This window comes from Pseudonaja textilis, chromosome 3 (genome assembly GCF_049901715.1).
Source record: "Pseudonaja textilis isolate UNSWEBS1 chromosome 3, rPseTex1.2, whole genome shotgun sequence".
Classification (NCBI taxonomy): Eukaryota; Metazoa; Chordata; class Lepidosauria; order Squamata; family Elapidae; genus Pseudonaja; species Pseudonaja textilis.
Genome location: NC_141992.1, coordinates 9,231,616 through 9,247,202, shown reverse-complemented (window position 1 = coordinate 9,247,202; position 15,587 = coordinate 9,231,616). Strand labels below are relative to the sequence as shown.

The 15,587-nt window shown below is 37.5% G+C and overlaps 1 protein-coding gene across 7 annotated transcripts in view; it reads right to left on the bottom strand.

Moving 5' to 3' along the window:
- Nucleotides 1-1,618: 1,618 nt before the first annotated feature.
- The window catches only part of DIDO1 (death inducer-obliterator 1), an 82,241-nt gene continuing 68,272 nt past the window's right edge, over nt 1,619-15,587 (bottom strand). For all 7 annotated transcript variants that reach the window (XM_087928902.1, XM_026697375.2, XM_026697378.2 and 4 more), the window contains 4 exons: nt 15,303-15,456; nt 13,003-13,092; nt 12,172-12,367; nt 1,619-6,740 (listed from right to left, as the gene is read on the bottom strand). In XM_087928902.1, the coding sequence (XP_087785028.1) occupies nt 3,454-6,740; nt 12,172-12,367; nt 13,003-13,092; nt 15,303-15,456 (3,727 nt within the window). In that variant the 3' untranslated portion in view covers nt 1,619-3,453. The remainder of the gene's footprint in view (nt 6,741-12,171; nt 12,368-13,002; nt 13,093-15,302; nt 15,457-15,587) is intronic.

The window sequence follows — 15,587 nt, the reverse complement described above, 5'->3', positions numbered from 1 at the left end:
AATGAAGGATAAAAATGGATGGATCATCCAGCAGATGGCCTGGAAATTTTCAGCCAAACCTACGTTATCTTTTTATGCCAAATTTTAATTGTGAAAAATGTTCTGGTGGCTCTCCCTTGTTTAAGGGCAAAAATGTTCACTTCCATCCATTCCCTGAAGAAAATGGAGCACGTATTCCAAAATGTCATTTCAAAAAATACAGCTATTGCTTTATGGGTTCTTTTGTCCTGTCTTACCACTCCACCTTATGAATGAATACACATCTCTACTTTTCTGTTTGTTTCTGGTCTTCATGCATCTTAGACTGAAAAAGGAGGCTGTAGGGCTGACCAGACCAAAATAAAATCTCAAAGTGAAGTATGCAGATCTATGTATACATTTCTTCACATTACACTAATACCAGTAATTTTAAAAAGAGGTCTGTGATGCTGTTCTTTTCCCAAGCCGATTAACTGACTTCTGCAGAGATGCATCCAGCAGAGACCAGGTTCTTAGTCAAATTTCAGACCTGTGGTGATGCAGAATTACTCCAATTTGGGGGTTTCAAAATTTCTGTTTTGTTTTTTGCTGGAAATATCAGTTGTTTAGGGTGTTTATATATCTCTTGGTAGCATGTATATCTTTTCATCATTGTGGAATATATGTTGTAATAACTATGTAATTTCCTTCCTTCCCTCCTCCCTTCCTTCTCCCCCCAATTGTCCAACTCTAAATGGCATACAGTTCCCTAATACATGTGGGATTAAAAGCAATGCAAATCTCAGTGCAAAAAAAAAAAATACGTAACAGAAAACCAGAATACATATTCAGAAGAATGAAGTAAATAGTTATAGCAAATTAGAATTTCAGTACAGTTCAATCTAGTGATTAAGGCCCCAAGCCAGAAACCAGGAGACTATTAATTCTAGTCCTTTCTTGGGCATAAAGGTTGGCTGGGTGACTTAGGCTAGTCACTCTCAGCCCACAATGCCAATCTCTGGTGACAAGCTAGTTAGCTATTTCTGGCTCAAAAATAAATGGAAAAGATCAGAAATATTCCTGAAGGTTTAGTTTAGTTGCTGGCCCATATATATATATAGATATGTATAGATACATATATACATATATACATACATACATCTCCTTTTCAAAAATTGAAAACTGGATCCAGGATGTTGTGATCAGATGATTGCTATGCTACCTTAACACTGAAAATCGATGCACAGATCCATAATGAAGCCTCTCATAGCGTTTCTTAATTGAAAACAAAAATATTTTAAAACTATGAAGTATCCTTTGTTTTGCAAGATCTCATCACCCATCCCCTCTCACTTGTAACTGTATAATTCTAACTTTGTCGCTTGTATCCTCACAATTTATATTGACTGTTTCCTAGTATGATTTGATTGCTTATTGTACCTTATGACTATCATTAAGTGTTGGACTGTATGATTCTCGACAAATGTATCTTTTCCTTTATGTACACTGAGAGCATTTGCACCAAGACAAATTCCAATTACACTTGGCCAATAAAGAGTACTATTCTATTCTAATTCATCTGGCCATGTTTCCCAGATTATACTGCCACATTACCAGATTAATGCTCTGTTCAGTACCTTCAAAACTATTCATGCCAAGGCTTTCTTTAGATGTTTATTTGACTTACAGTAACAAAAATCTATGAAGTTCCACATTTAATGTACAATGATATATTCTGAAATATAAAATACAATTTACAGAAACTCTGTCAAGTAAACCTAAACAACACTTGATTTAGTATACTTACATGTATGGTTTTAAGTTAGAAACTTCTGGAATAAAAAAATTACATCATAGGTATTTGCATTCTATACCACCTCTTTTAATTTTTTGCAAAATATTTTGCAAACAGGCCTTTTTTTAAATATTAGCATGTCCATGATGTTTAAAGACTAAGATGTACCAATATAAAGTATAACTATGTAGTGATTTATTTATGGGGTAGTACTATTTATATTGCAGTTTTCAAAATGCAGATGTTACGAATTTAGTATTACATTTGCAAATGCTTACAAAAATATCAAAGTAACTGTTTATCTGTAAATGTATAAATCCAATTCAACTGGTAATGTTTTTCTATGTACTGTTTAGAATTATATTATGAACTTGAAGAATACAGAAAAAGTAATAGAATACTGTTTTTCATAGAAAAAAGCCTTCCCTTTTAAAGTACAGAATTGTCAGTAACGGCTTTATTTCTCCAATTTTTACAGAAATATTTACTTCCAATTTTATTTCAGTAGCCATGAATTCATATGGACAGGACATATTCCTATCAAAATTAAGAATTTCAGTGCTGTTGGCACTGAACAGGATAATTACCAGCAACCTGAAATCTCTCCCACTTAAATTAGAACTTAAAAGTTCTTCATCTTGGCTCAGCTAAATTGTCTTTAGTTCATGCATCTTTTTGACTGATAACCATAAGAAAAGTCAGATTGCTTTAACTCAATGCTTGATATATTAATCTTGAAAACTCTCTTTCCTCCCAATTTGTTCAGTCAATTTAGGTTAGAAAAAATCAATACCTTTTTTAAAGCTGTTATATTGAGTACAGAGGGTATTCATTTTCATTTCACCTTTCATAAAAATACAGAATTTTAAGAGTTTATTGATAAGAAAGGTAGTGATCTATCTAGACAAATGTACTTCTTGTCTGAGCACATAAATCAGTTGAAATTACATTCAAAATGCCCTCATGTAAAATGTGAGTTTAGAAATTTAACGTTTCTTATTCAAATACTCCGCAAATTACAAATAAGTAGCAACACTGCTCTTCTGCCATCATTTGTTAAGTACACAAAAGCCATATAACTAGATTAACTCAGGACAAAAATATTGGTATTTTTGCTGTTATGTAGGAACCCAAAACACAACAACACTATGTATTTGAGATGTAAAGTTATGGCTTCTAAAATCTTGCTTGAATTCTCATAAAATTACCAATTAAGTTATTGGTAAACACAACTTTGAAACCTTTAAAAGCAATGTGCTTTTTGAAGACAGTTCCCATTTTTGTCTGCAAATGGAAATTCAAGATAATAAGGAAAACAAAGCCACGTTGTAGAATGGTTAAGTCCCAACCACAATCTTTCTCTGGGAGTAAGTAGGATTCCTACAGGCCCCTACTCTAAAAAGACAAGAGCAGTGGTCCTATGCTTCTACTGATTTCTTATCTGTACACAGGTGTTGGGGCCAGTCAGGCAAGGACTGTCTCTTATGTATTCTGTAAGAAAACTTTTATGAACAAAACGTATCAAGTCCAGGTTTTCCCCGCCTTCTACCTTAATATATTGCATTTACAATTCAAAATTTTGTCTTTTACGAAAGCTTTTACCAAAGTATTTTCTAACAGAATATACAATATATACAAGTAGTACACAGTTGATTCTTAATATTTCCCCTTTACTTCTAAGGGACTCCTTGCTGAACGGTCTACTTAGCAGCAGCTTCTGGATGTAATAGCTTTTGGCTGCCCATCTGGGATTCTGGCTTACAGTCTCTATCACATTCTGTACTTTTGCTCCGCTCCTTGCGGTCCCTTCCTCTATCTTTGTCGCGATCCCTATCTCGGTCCCTCTCTTTCTCTCTCTCCCGACTACGGGCCCTATCCCTGAATCTATCATAATCACGTTCCCTGCTTCTGGATCGGTTCCGTCTTCGATAAGAATCCCCTTCTCTGATCCTGGTTCTTTCCCGGTTCCTTTCCCAATCTTTGACCCGGTCTGAATCCCTTTCCCTGTCTTTATTGTAGTTTCTATCTCTGTTTTTATCCCACTCTTTCTCTTTGTGTCTCTCCCAATCTCTTTCCCTACCCCTATTCCAATTTCTGCCACGATCCCTTTCCCAAGCCCAGTTATGCTCGCGATCCCTCCGTCTATCATCATTTCCACGGTTTGATCTATTGTCTGATTTCTCCGGCTGCTCAAAGGCCTTTTCCTTATTGCCTCCCTCAAATCTTTCCCTCTGCCTCCCTTCAAAACCCTGGCCTCTGTAGTCATTATTTCGACCCTCTCGGAAATCAGATGCTGGCCACTGTGCTTCTGATGAAGAACCCTGCCCTGAAATATTAGACTGAGAAGACGACGGTCCGGATTCATCCCACATCTCTTTCCTGTGTTGTGGAGGATGGCTTGGAAGATCCAAAAGAGGTCTGGGGGATGGTTTCATACCTCGTTGAGACTGTCCTGGAAAATTATGCCTGTTAGGGGCAGAATCATTTTGTTCCGAAAACGAGGTAGGTGCCTGTCCCCTTGGTCCTCCAAACTGATGTGGGGCTGAGCCCCTCTGGTTTGGAAATCTGGGGGGTGGACTTCCTCTCCTCTCTTCAAATGGTGAAGGCAGAAGTCCCCTTGGTCCTGGCATGTGACCTGGTGCAGGTCCTCTTTGTCCTTCAAACTGATTTGGAGGAGGACCTCTTGCACCTCCAAAATGATTAGGCGATGGACCTCTTGGTCCTCCAAACTGAGTTGATGGGCCCCCTCTTTGATTTTTAAATTGATTGGGTGGAGGTCTCCTTGGGCCCCCGTAAGGAAATGGAGGTGGTCCTCTATTTCCTGCAAACTGTGGAGGCTCAGATCCTTCAAACTGGCCAGGAGGACCGCTCAACTCACGATACTGAGAATCTGAGAATTCTCTCTGTTCCACTTGAGATTCTCTGTGATCTTCAAATTGAGAGGGTGCTTTTTCTCTTGGCCCACCAGGAAACGATGGAGAAGGACCCTTATTTTCAACAAAAACCGGTGGACCATGTGGCGCAGAAAATAACGAAGGAATAGGGGCTCTTGGCACTGGAAACCTGTTTGGTGGTGGACCTCTTTGTCCATCGTTACTTGGTGGAACGTTGTGTCCTTCATTAAATTGTTGGGGTGGACCCCTTTGCCCATGGAATTCAGGAGCACCACAGAGTACCGGGGGGGCACCTTTTTGCCCAGCTGAAGAAAAAGGAGGAGCTCCCCTTACTTCCTCAATCTGAATTGTAGAAGACTCCCTCTGTTCGTAAAAATGGCCCGGCTGAGGATTGACTTCGCCTTCGTAATTCAACGGACCTCTTTCTGCTTCAAAGTGACCAGGAATTTTCTCCTGAGATGCAAATGTTGAACCTGAAAAAGAATCTCTTACGACCCCTGGAACACTGTTGTCCTGAGAGGCATTTGACCAAGTTACAGTCTGTGCATTATTAGAGTCTGAGAAAATGGGCATAAAACATGGGGTGGGAGGGGTAGGTAGCAATACTTTACGAATAGGTGCACTCGTAGGCGATTCAACGGGAGGTGGTTTATGTATAATTTCTGGATGAATTTGTGGAACATTTTCATAACTGATAGGCACATTCTGCTCAGGGACCGCAGGAGCTGTTTCATTTGCCATCCATGTTTCATTAAGACATTTCTCTTCTTTGTCAAATGCAGCTTGCAGTGGACCTGAATAGCTGGATGGAGGGATCTGTCCAGCAGAGGGTTCTCCCTGTATCCCGTGTTGTTTTATATTAAAGTCAGCACTTTCATTACACTCAGTTAGGATTCTCCTAGCTTGCCGGGGATCTCTGCTTTGTCTGGGATCAGTTCCTTGGCCAAAGAGTTGAGGCTGAATGGAGGAAGGAGGCATTTCAGATTTTTCAGAAATGGGTTTTTCATGTTGGAATAACTCAGTTTTCGCTGTGGATGGTTTGGGAGGCGGTGACATTAAAGCGTCGGATACCGAAAAATGAGCCATGGATACACCAACAGCTGCCCTTTGTTGCCTGAGCGCTTCCTCTTGTTCTTCAAGTTGCCTTTTCTGCTCTTCTATTTGTTTATTTAGCTCCTCAAGCATTTTCTGTTGCTCAACCAAGGACGGCGCAGCAGCTGCATCAGGCACAAAGGGGGCAGACGTGGTTATGGAGCTGTTTTTAGAGTCTAAATACATTTTATTAGGCAAATCCTCCACGGCGACTTTTGCTTCTTCTAAGATGGTTTCGTCTTCAGGGTCGTAGGCTTCATCCTCTTGTTCTGAAGTTTCACAGCCCTTCTCAAGCCTGCTTTCGCCAGGCGGCACTTCGAAATCTCTCTCCGGAGCATATTCTTCCTCGGGATCGTAAGGTCTATCATCTTCCTCCTCCTCGATAGCTTTATTTTTCGACATCTGTCCAAACTGTTGCACAATGGGGTCTATTAAAGGAGCAGCAAGTGGCCCTTCGTCAATCCCAGTCTGTGCTTCAGGCTTCGAGGTATGAAGAGTAGCTTCAGGTTCATTGGCGACAGGATCAAAAGACTTCTTTTTCCCGAAAAGGGTTTGCAAAATGTGATCAAGTGGTGTGGATGACTTTGAAGTTGAGGAACCAGCAGAGGTCACAGGAGTAGTGGTAGCTCCTGACCCTGAAGCATTAGATGGTGCCACAGTGGTTGAGCTTCCTGCTTTAACAGATGACAATATTTTTAATACAGAAGGTGCCACGGTTGAAGATGGCTCTGAAGGCGGATTTGGAGGTGGAGGTGGAGGAGAATCAGGAGGTGTGGTACTGACTGTTGGCTCTCCAGAATACAAAGAAAATTTTGCAGTTTTCTTTTCTTGCGGTGGAAGTGAGCTGCCCTTAGAGTATCCTAATACTTCTGTTTCTTCTTGTATCTGGACTCGGCTCCTCTTCTCATCAGGCTTTTCTGACTCCAATACAGGTGCAGGACGCTTTGTTTTTTGACAAATCACTAATCCAAGAATTAAATTTGGGCGGTTTGATTCAAGACCTAAGGAGAAATGGAAGAAACAAGAATTTTAGAATTTAAACAGCCATTTCACATTTTAAAGTTAGGGAGTGTTACTAACCCTGACAAGTATTTTTATTAATTATAAATCACTGGTATATTTGCTATTTATTTGAAGAAACAGTCAAAAGTTTACTACTAAAACAATCAGTTATGAAGAATGTTGATATGATTAAAAAGTAAGCATTTAATAAATTAGAAAAGAAGGTTGTGACATGTATCATACTAAAATATTACCAAATGCACCATGGCAATGATGTATTATCTCCATTAATACAAGATATATTTATGTAATAGAACTGTTAATTATTATTTGCACATGGTTACAGAATGATAATCAGATGATGGTCTGTAAAGAACCATAAATTGCTGAAAATCATGGTTATGAAAATATATTTAACAATTCATTATGTTTGTATTCCATAAGTGTGGGGTTCAGTTTTAAACATACTACCAGTATTATAACAATATGTTTTTTCATTTGAGGTTATTTTTAATTCAGCTTTTCAAATTTAATAACTGATTACAGTGAACATATTCCTTGGCCCATTATAGTTGAGCTAAGCTATCAAACTGAAACAGATCAATCAGTATATGGACTACCAGTATATGGATCATTTGCAAAACTAAAATTTGCAGTACAGATTAATGAATTTAAGTTTGTGAACCCTTTTGAATTTTCAATATTTCTGCAGCAGTATGACCTAACAGCTGATCTATTCTCCATACGTGCTAAAAATTGATTTGGAAAAAAAAAAATTAAGCAAATGGGTCAAAAGCATTGGGTGGCAAGAGTATATGAGCCAATTGTTGGTTCATTTGAAAGTGAAATTCAAGTCAGGGGTTGCAGTCAATGGGATGTCCCATCAGGTATGAGTGTGGAAGGTCCTGCCTTATTTAAAGAACAGAATTCTGGGAATTCACTATCACAGCCTGATTTTCGCAACACGGGTTATGTGGATATATGTCATGCCTGGAACTGAGAAAATTTTTCAGGACTTCCAAAAAAGCAGTTGTTGGTGTTAGGCTATAAGTTCCAAAGAATTTGGAATCTACCAGTCTGTTCTTGGGCAGATCATGTACAAAAAGGGGCAATTCAACACTGTTCATCTCCCAGGAGTGATTTGCCAACTATAATCACACAGAGCAAAGCATGTGATACTCCAGCAGGAGCAGCCCAGGGTAATATCTGACTGAAGGCCTCTAGCACTGGAGAATGCCAATATTCTTGAGGCCATCGTGGTGGCGAGCCTGACAGGGTTGCAAAGAGAAAGCTGCTACCCTCCTGAAGAACTCTGTTGCTCTCTAGTTTGTGAAAGATCACAGGAACGAACCAGAAAAGTATCATATTGGAAGAGTGTTCTGTGGATGGACGTGACCAAGTTAGAACTTTTTGACTTGAATGAGAAGCGTGGTGTGTTTTCAAAAGGCAAACTATGTGTTCCAGAAGAAACTTATCTCAATTGGGAAGCATGGTGGTGGCAGTATCATGGTTTGGGCCTGCTTTTCTACATCTGGACCAGGTCAGCTTGCCCTCATTGATGGAATTATGAATTTTGCCAGTAAATTCCTGATCCATAATTCCAGAATTATGATTTTTGCCAGCAAATTCCTGATGCTTGCGAAAAGAAGATGGGTTATACTGTATATTTCTTGTTCAGATGGGAAGACAGAGAAACTATACTTTTGACGCATAGCTGATCACTTCTGCAAGCTTTCTAAGAGATGGTTGTCACTTAGTACTGGACAAATGGAAACTCCTGAAGGACTGTGATGCTTCTCCTTTCGCCTCAACCCCGATCTTATCTTTTATTCCTAGCTGGTATTCACACAGACGTCAACTTTGGTTTGCCTCATCCCCCAAAATGGCTGCCCTCCAATTGTCAAACAAGTTTGAACTGGGATACAAGCAATGCATTTCATGTTTTCGAGGGAATTATTAGCATAAAAGGAAAAATTCCCCAGCTATAGAAAAGCTTTCATCAGCATGAAATACAACTCTCATTGTATCATGCTGATACGGGTCAACAACTTCAGACAACTCTGAATGCCACTGTGTACACCTGGAAGCTTTCCTTCTTAAAACTATTCCTAAACTTTATTGCTGGGAAGTTGCTACTCTTGAGAAATGTACTGGTGGGTTTTTTATAAGAATCTGATAATTCATTGGTCGGTATGAAAGCACACTAAGTTTCTGGACAATGATAAAGATTGCTATTTTTGAAAAGTGATTGATACTCTGTGGTAGAGCAAGTACAATGCCATTCTATGGTACATCCTTTGTAATTTAAATGCTAAAAGTGCTAGAATAGCTTTAGTAAGTAAAAGCCTTGCAAGAGCATACTTTGGAACAGCGGTGGCTGGTGGACAACTCTAATTATATTTTTATTTTATTTGCACTGCTGAGACAGATAGTCTTTGACTTACAACCACAATTTGGACCAGAATGTCCATTACGGAACAATACAGTTGTTAAGTGAGTTGCGCCTCATTTTATGACCCTTCTTTTTGCCATGGGTGTTCAGCTAATCACTACAGTTGAATGAATGTCGCTAAGCAAATTCAAATTTCGCCATTGACTTTGCTTGTTGGAAACTGGCTGGGAAGGCTGCAAATGGTGATCATGACTCCAGGACTCTGCAACTGTTGTAAATACATTGAAGACGATAGGCCTACTTAAAATTGTAGTTTTTGTAGTTTCCACTTTGGATATATTAGAGTAAGAGATAATTATTACTTCTGAAATAACTTTTTGATTTTAGCTTTTTTATTGTTGTTGTTAAACTGTACCAAGGAATTCAAGTAAAACAACAGTTTGAACTCTAAAATGGAGACTATTGATGTAGAATATTCCTTGAATGTAAACGTAAAATAATCCTACTACATATTGCTAGCTACGTACAACTGATGCTTTATTTCAAAAAGAGGTATCATTTATCATTTATTTATTTGATTTATATTGCCGCCTATTTGCCCATGGCAACTCATACAAATCATACAAAACATTCGATTGAAAGACACAATTACCACTTCGTATAAAATACTTTTATTGAGATTATATAATGAAAGCAGTAGTTCATATTTGGGGCTGGGGAACATTTATGATTTTACATCTTTCTACACATTCATCCATACTACAAAGAACTAAGGCAATTCCTTGTGTGAAAATACTCTAATCACAATCTTCATCAAAATTATTAGTACACAAATACTGTTCAGTGTTTCCTTTTGAGAAAGTGTTTTTTGAGAATTTCCTGATCCCTGCCTGTATTATAGTTCCCGCCTTTTAACTAAAATGACAGCTACAAGTGTGATGTTGTGATTACCAATATACTTGCATAGGAGTTGAGAATTTATTTTAAAGAGTACAATCATTCCATTCTCAAAGGTACATTGAAATATGTACTGATTGAACTATCCATAAAAGTTTGGATATTCTAGGATGGCAAAGCAAATCAGCATTAAAAAAAAAACTGCAGAGAACAGTGACTTTTTACGTGTGAAAAAATATAACGTTTGATCATATAAGGCAAAAACATAATAAACTCCTGAGAAATGTTGAGAGTTGCACAATGCGCCATCCCAATGTTGTAATCATCCTAATGCTGGGAGATCTGCTCCTTGGGGCAGATCTAACAACTGGTGCTAAGTAAAATTCTCTCTTTACCTGTTGGATTCTTCTACTCATTGGATTTTGAATCATTTCTCCACAGCTCTTCCAGATTGATATGTCCATGACATGGTACAGATAGTTCAACTTCTTATGTACATTTGACAGACCAAGAATAATTATTAGAGGTGATTCCAGACCTGCCTTTCCTGATTTTCAAACTGTCAGAGAATGCATCAAAGATTTAAGTGAAATATTTATAACAAGGCAATCTATTGCAGGGACTGTATTTTTAGACCTGGTTGTTTTGGCCACCAAATGATCCGATTTAGAATGGTTCTTTGGGGATTAGTTTTCCATGGATGCATGCAATCTTCAGAAGATGGAGTTCATCAAGATATTGATAACTATGGATCTTTCCTCAAGAATACAGAGAATTTTGCAATGTTCGAGGAATATTCCCAATTCTTGCCAGTCGCAAGATTTGCCCAATAGGTCTTAAACTGAGTATTCTACCAGGACCTGGGGAGCAGAATTTTAATATTGAAAGCTGCTATTCGAGTGCTCCCTGCCAGTGATTCCTGGAACCAATATGTACTTCTCACTCTCTTTCATTTATCCAGTAGCTGCTGGAAGAAGAACCTCTTTGCAAAATTATAAATTGATTATTGGTAGAAAGATTATGAATGTTTGCTAAAAATTCACATGTGATATTTGGGTTGGCCAATTTAGCACTGCACTATGATTATACAGAGATTTTCAGTGATAAAAAAGACAGCAGAAAGAGGTTCGAAGATCCAAAGTAAGGACAGTGACTTTGGTAAATGAGAATATTTCTTGTTTTCTTTAGTTCTTGTCTACCTGCATTTCTGGATCCAGAGAATTTCGGAACAATCCATTTGCTGGAGCAAATGTTTAGTTATTTTGCTTTATACATGTAGCATACAGACATTCTCTCTTCAGAATGGGCAGAAATCTATATGATCTCTCAGAGATCAGAAATGTAGAACTATAGATATTTATTTTTTTATTTCTGTAAGTACATAAGAATGTGCAATGATGATGATGATGTGCCATCATGATAGTGTTGACCGTTAAGCAACCACATTCAATTTTTTCCCAGGATACTTGAAAAAAAAAATCTACCTTCAAAACTAAGGGATGAGCTTCGATTCTGATGTTTTTATTAGAATATTCCATCCCGTGTATCAAAGGCTTGACTGATGTCACAGGGCAATTAGGCACTTGGTGTTTATGTCTCATTTGCAACTTTAACACTTTAGATTTTCCTCTTCCTTTACTTCACTTGGAAACTTTTGTACCCAAATCTAGAGATCTTGTAAGATTTGGGAGTGAGAAATCAAGTCTAGTCAGAACATACCTGCTTATATAAAACACCATTCAACAATGGGCAACCAGATTCTACTGTTCAACTTGAATTTTCACTGTATAAACTGCTAGGAAGATACTATTCAAAGATCTGAAGCATGTTATGTTGTGTATTAATGTTGTAAAACTTGGCTTATATGTCTACAACTGTTTTAATGAGAAAGAAAAATCTTGTACTTTGGGGAAACAAATTGTAGACACACACACACACACACATACACACACACACACACACACAAAGTATGTTGTTACGTAGTTTTAACAGTTATGTTTGTACGCCACCTAGAGTTATATTTTTGCGGGATAGGTGAATATGCTAAATAAATGAATGCAGTGTGTCATGTCTGGTGTAATACTTGTAGCTGTAAGTTGGGAATGGAAGGTATGTTGTGTTTCCTATCATTTATTGCTTACCTGGTCCCTCAAAAGGCAAAAGTTTGGATGGAATGGGATCCTTAGCCCTGAGGGGAATCAAATACAGGTCCTTGACATGCCTGTTGTTATTAGCTACAACTCCAAATCGGCACCGGCTGCTAAAATAGGAGTAGAGAGAGATGTAGGCAGCTTCCTCCTCTTCTGTTGCTGGATGAAAACGGATTAAACACAATTCCTGGAATATAAAAATATAAAGGAAAAATACTGACTCTTGAAAAACAAAAAAGGAGCAAGTAAAAGCAACATACACTAAGGGAACACAAATGTTAGAAATAATTCATCCAGAATATGTGTGGCAAACTCAAAAGAGGTGTAAAGTTTTTAAAAAGTTGTCTTAACTAACCTTTCTAAATAAAAAAGTCCCCACAAATTTATTAAACTCAAGGATACGTAATGTTTTTCTAAGTTAATATTTGAGGGTATATTTAAATAAAAGCCCTGTAACAGGCAAGCAAAAAATTCTTACTGGGATGGCTAATCTTAAAATCAAAGGAAAAAGCAGTAATAATCTGTTGTTATCTTTTTAAAATACCCACAATCATATAATACTTATTTACAAAGCTCACCAATAAAGCTTACTTTAGAAAATATGGATGACAGCAACTACACGACACAATTCTTTTAAAAGTTCCTGCTATTCAAAATATTTAGCAATTAGCAATTGTTTGTGCCAGAAATTCAGACTGAACTTAACTCTAGCCTTGGTCAAAAGAATCACTACAAAGATGTATTTGGCCCCAAATAGTTATTATATCATCAGCCTCATCATCATCATTTCGAATGGATTACAGTCTTGCCACACTTGATTACCTTTGATACGGAGGATTTAAGTTTGCCAATATAATCCCACACCGTTTTTGGTGAGATCCTCCCTCCAATATGAATTGTGTCTGGTAAATCCTAAAGTAAAAACATGAGAGATAGCTATAAGTTGAGGGAATGTTTTCTGTCCATACTGTAATAGCTAGACTATAAAAGAGAGTCATATTGTGGGGCCTCTCTGAGCTTGCTTGTCTTCTTGCAGAGGTTTTATTACCCAACTAGGTAATGTTATCAGTGATCATTAATAATATTACCTAGTTGGGTAATAAAACATCTGCAAGAAAGAACCAAGCTCAAAGAATACCAAGGAACCCACATTTCAATCTGAGCTACAAATATTTTTATAAATTTATAAATTTATTTTTATAATTAGGGCTATTATTCTTTCCTTAGTATCTAACTACTCGGCATAACATTAAAAAAAATGAGGACTTCAAGGTGTTAATTTGCAATCTCCAACCATCTCAGCAAGAATAACTAAGGGTGAAAGCTGTTAGGTGACATCCTGAAGGCCAAGGGCTCTGACCTAGAACATTAATAGAAAAAAAAAACCCAGCTGACACTGCTTTCCTTTCATAAGAATCAAAATGCATAATCTACTTTTGTCTACATAAATAGGCAGTTTTTATATATGCAATTATTACCTTGGCATGGTACAGGAAAAAATATATTCCAAAATCCTTAAGTTATGCTATCATATTGCTAGCTTACTCCATACCAAGTTATTAAACTTACCAAATTATCAAATTTGCTTTTAATTTTTCGCTAGATTAAAAATATATAGCATATCTACTGAACAAATGATCAGGGGAAAATGCCAGCATGAAGTAGTGATGTTAAACTAGGATTGGGGAAATGCACCTTGGTAACTTTGGGATTTAATTTTATACGCCATCATGGCTGGCTGGGGAATTCTGGGAGTTGAAGTCCACACATATTAAAGTTGCCAAGGTTGGATACCCCTGCTATAGGCAATGCAGTTGCCTCAGTAATTCCCTATTACCATTACAGGCTTTGTGCTTAATTTTATCTTAACAACTGTTTTGTTTGTTTGCTTTAGTGAGAAAAACGTATTTGGGAATATTGGGAGGAATTCTGACCATAGAATAAAGATCTGTAGATATATAAAATAGAAGCTAATACTAAATGTATTTCAATCTTAGAAATCCTTAAAAATCAGAGGAAGACCTGCTGTAATGTGTTATAAATAGCGAATTGTCACCTGCGAGAACCAAATTTAACAGCATTTTCAGCATGACTACTCCCTTTCCCCCCAACTATTATTCACTTAAAACTGTCTTCAACCAGGAGTTCCACAAGATAAAAGTTCAGCATCATTTTTCTTCTGCTCCTTTTACATATTATGAATGTTTTTAATTATTGTGGTTTCATGTTATGGCTTTTTTTAGAAATTCAGTTTGCAAATCATTGTAACCTGTTTGGAACACAGAAAGCAATATGCAGTTGGGTCAAAGAAGTAAATTAAGGGCTTCAGTCACAATAGCTGCAAAATGTGGAGCTTCCACCAATAATCAAATATTGGAAATCAAATCTCTTTTCTGGACTGGCTGTTGGTGCAAAGTTGTCTCGCTCTAGAAAAAACTTACTTGCATCTAAGTAGAAACATTAAAATTCCCTTGTAAGTATGTAACTACAGTTTCCTTCACTATTAAGTTTACCATCCAGGTCTGACTGTCTATTTCCTGCTTGCACCAAAATCATTTAAATCATTTTTAAACGGTTGATTTCCTCAGTTCTCTGACTAATATATACATAATGTATAATTAAGATGCTACATATGGCATTTTTATTTCTTAAAAGACAATTCGAGGCAGCCCTCAATTTACGATGGACTAAAAAAAATACGACCCAGATTCAAAGTTCCAATAGCCATCCACCCTGTCACATGGGGGCTCAGAAAGTGGCCCACATCTTCAGCTGTTGGCAGCATCCCACAGTCACATAACCATGATTTACAATGTTGTTGTTGTTTTTGATGGTATCTGACTTCAGGTTTCCAGTAAAAAACCCCACCACCCATTTCAGACAGAGGAGTGACCACAGTGTTTGCTTAACCTGATTTGCCTAACCACTATGGGGCTTCACTTAACAACTGCTGCAAAAAGTGTCATGAAATCCTGTCAGTCACGTGACAACCCACAATGACCGGCACAACTTTGAGCATAATTCCGGCTCAATTACAGTTGTAAGTCAAGGACATTCTACCTGTAATAAAACAAAGTTAGTTGCATCCACACAAAAAAGCAGTAAACGTTTCAAAATCCTACCTCACTAAGATAATCGAAGCACCCGGAGACTGGATAAGCTTTGGTGACAAATTTAGCCACACTTTGCATGTTGATGAAACCTTTCCAAATGGTATTCAGACGAGAAAGAAACAAAGATGTATCTCCTTCCGGAGGGGACCAAATTGCTGACATACTGCAAAAACAAAAACAAAAAACAACAACTCAAAATGTTTCCCTGTAACAGTTTCCCCATTCCAAACATTTTCAATATTTCCACTGTTAAGGCAGCCATATATTTTTAAATTGGTGTTTTTTTCAACATTG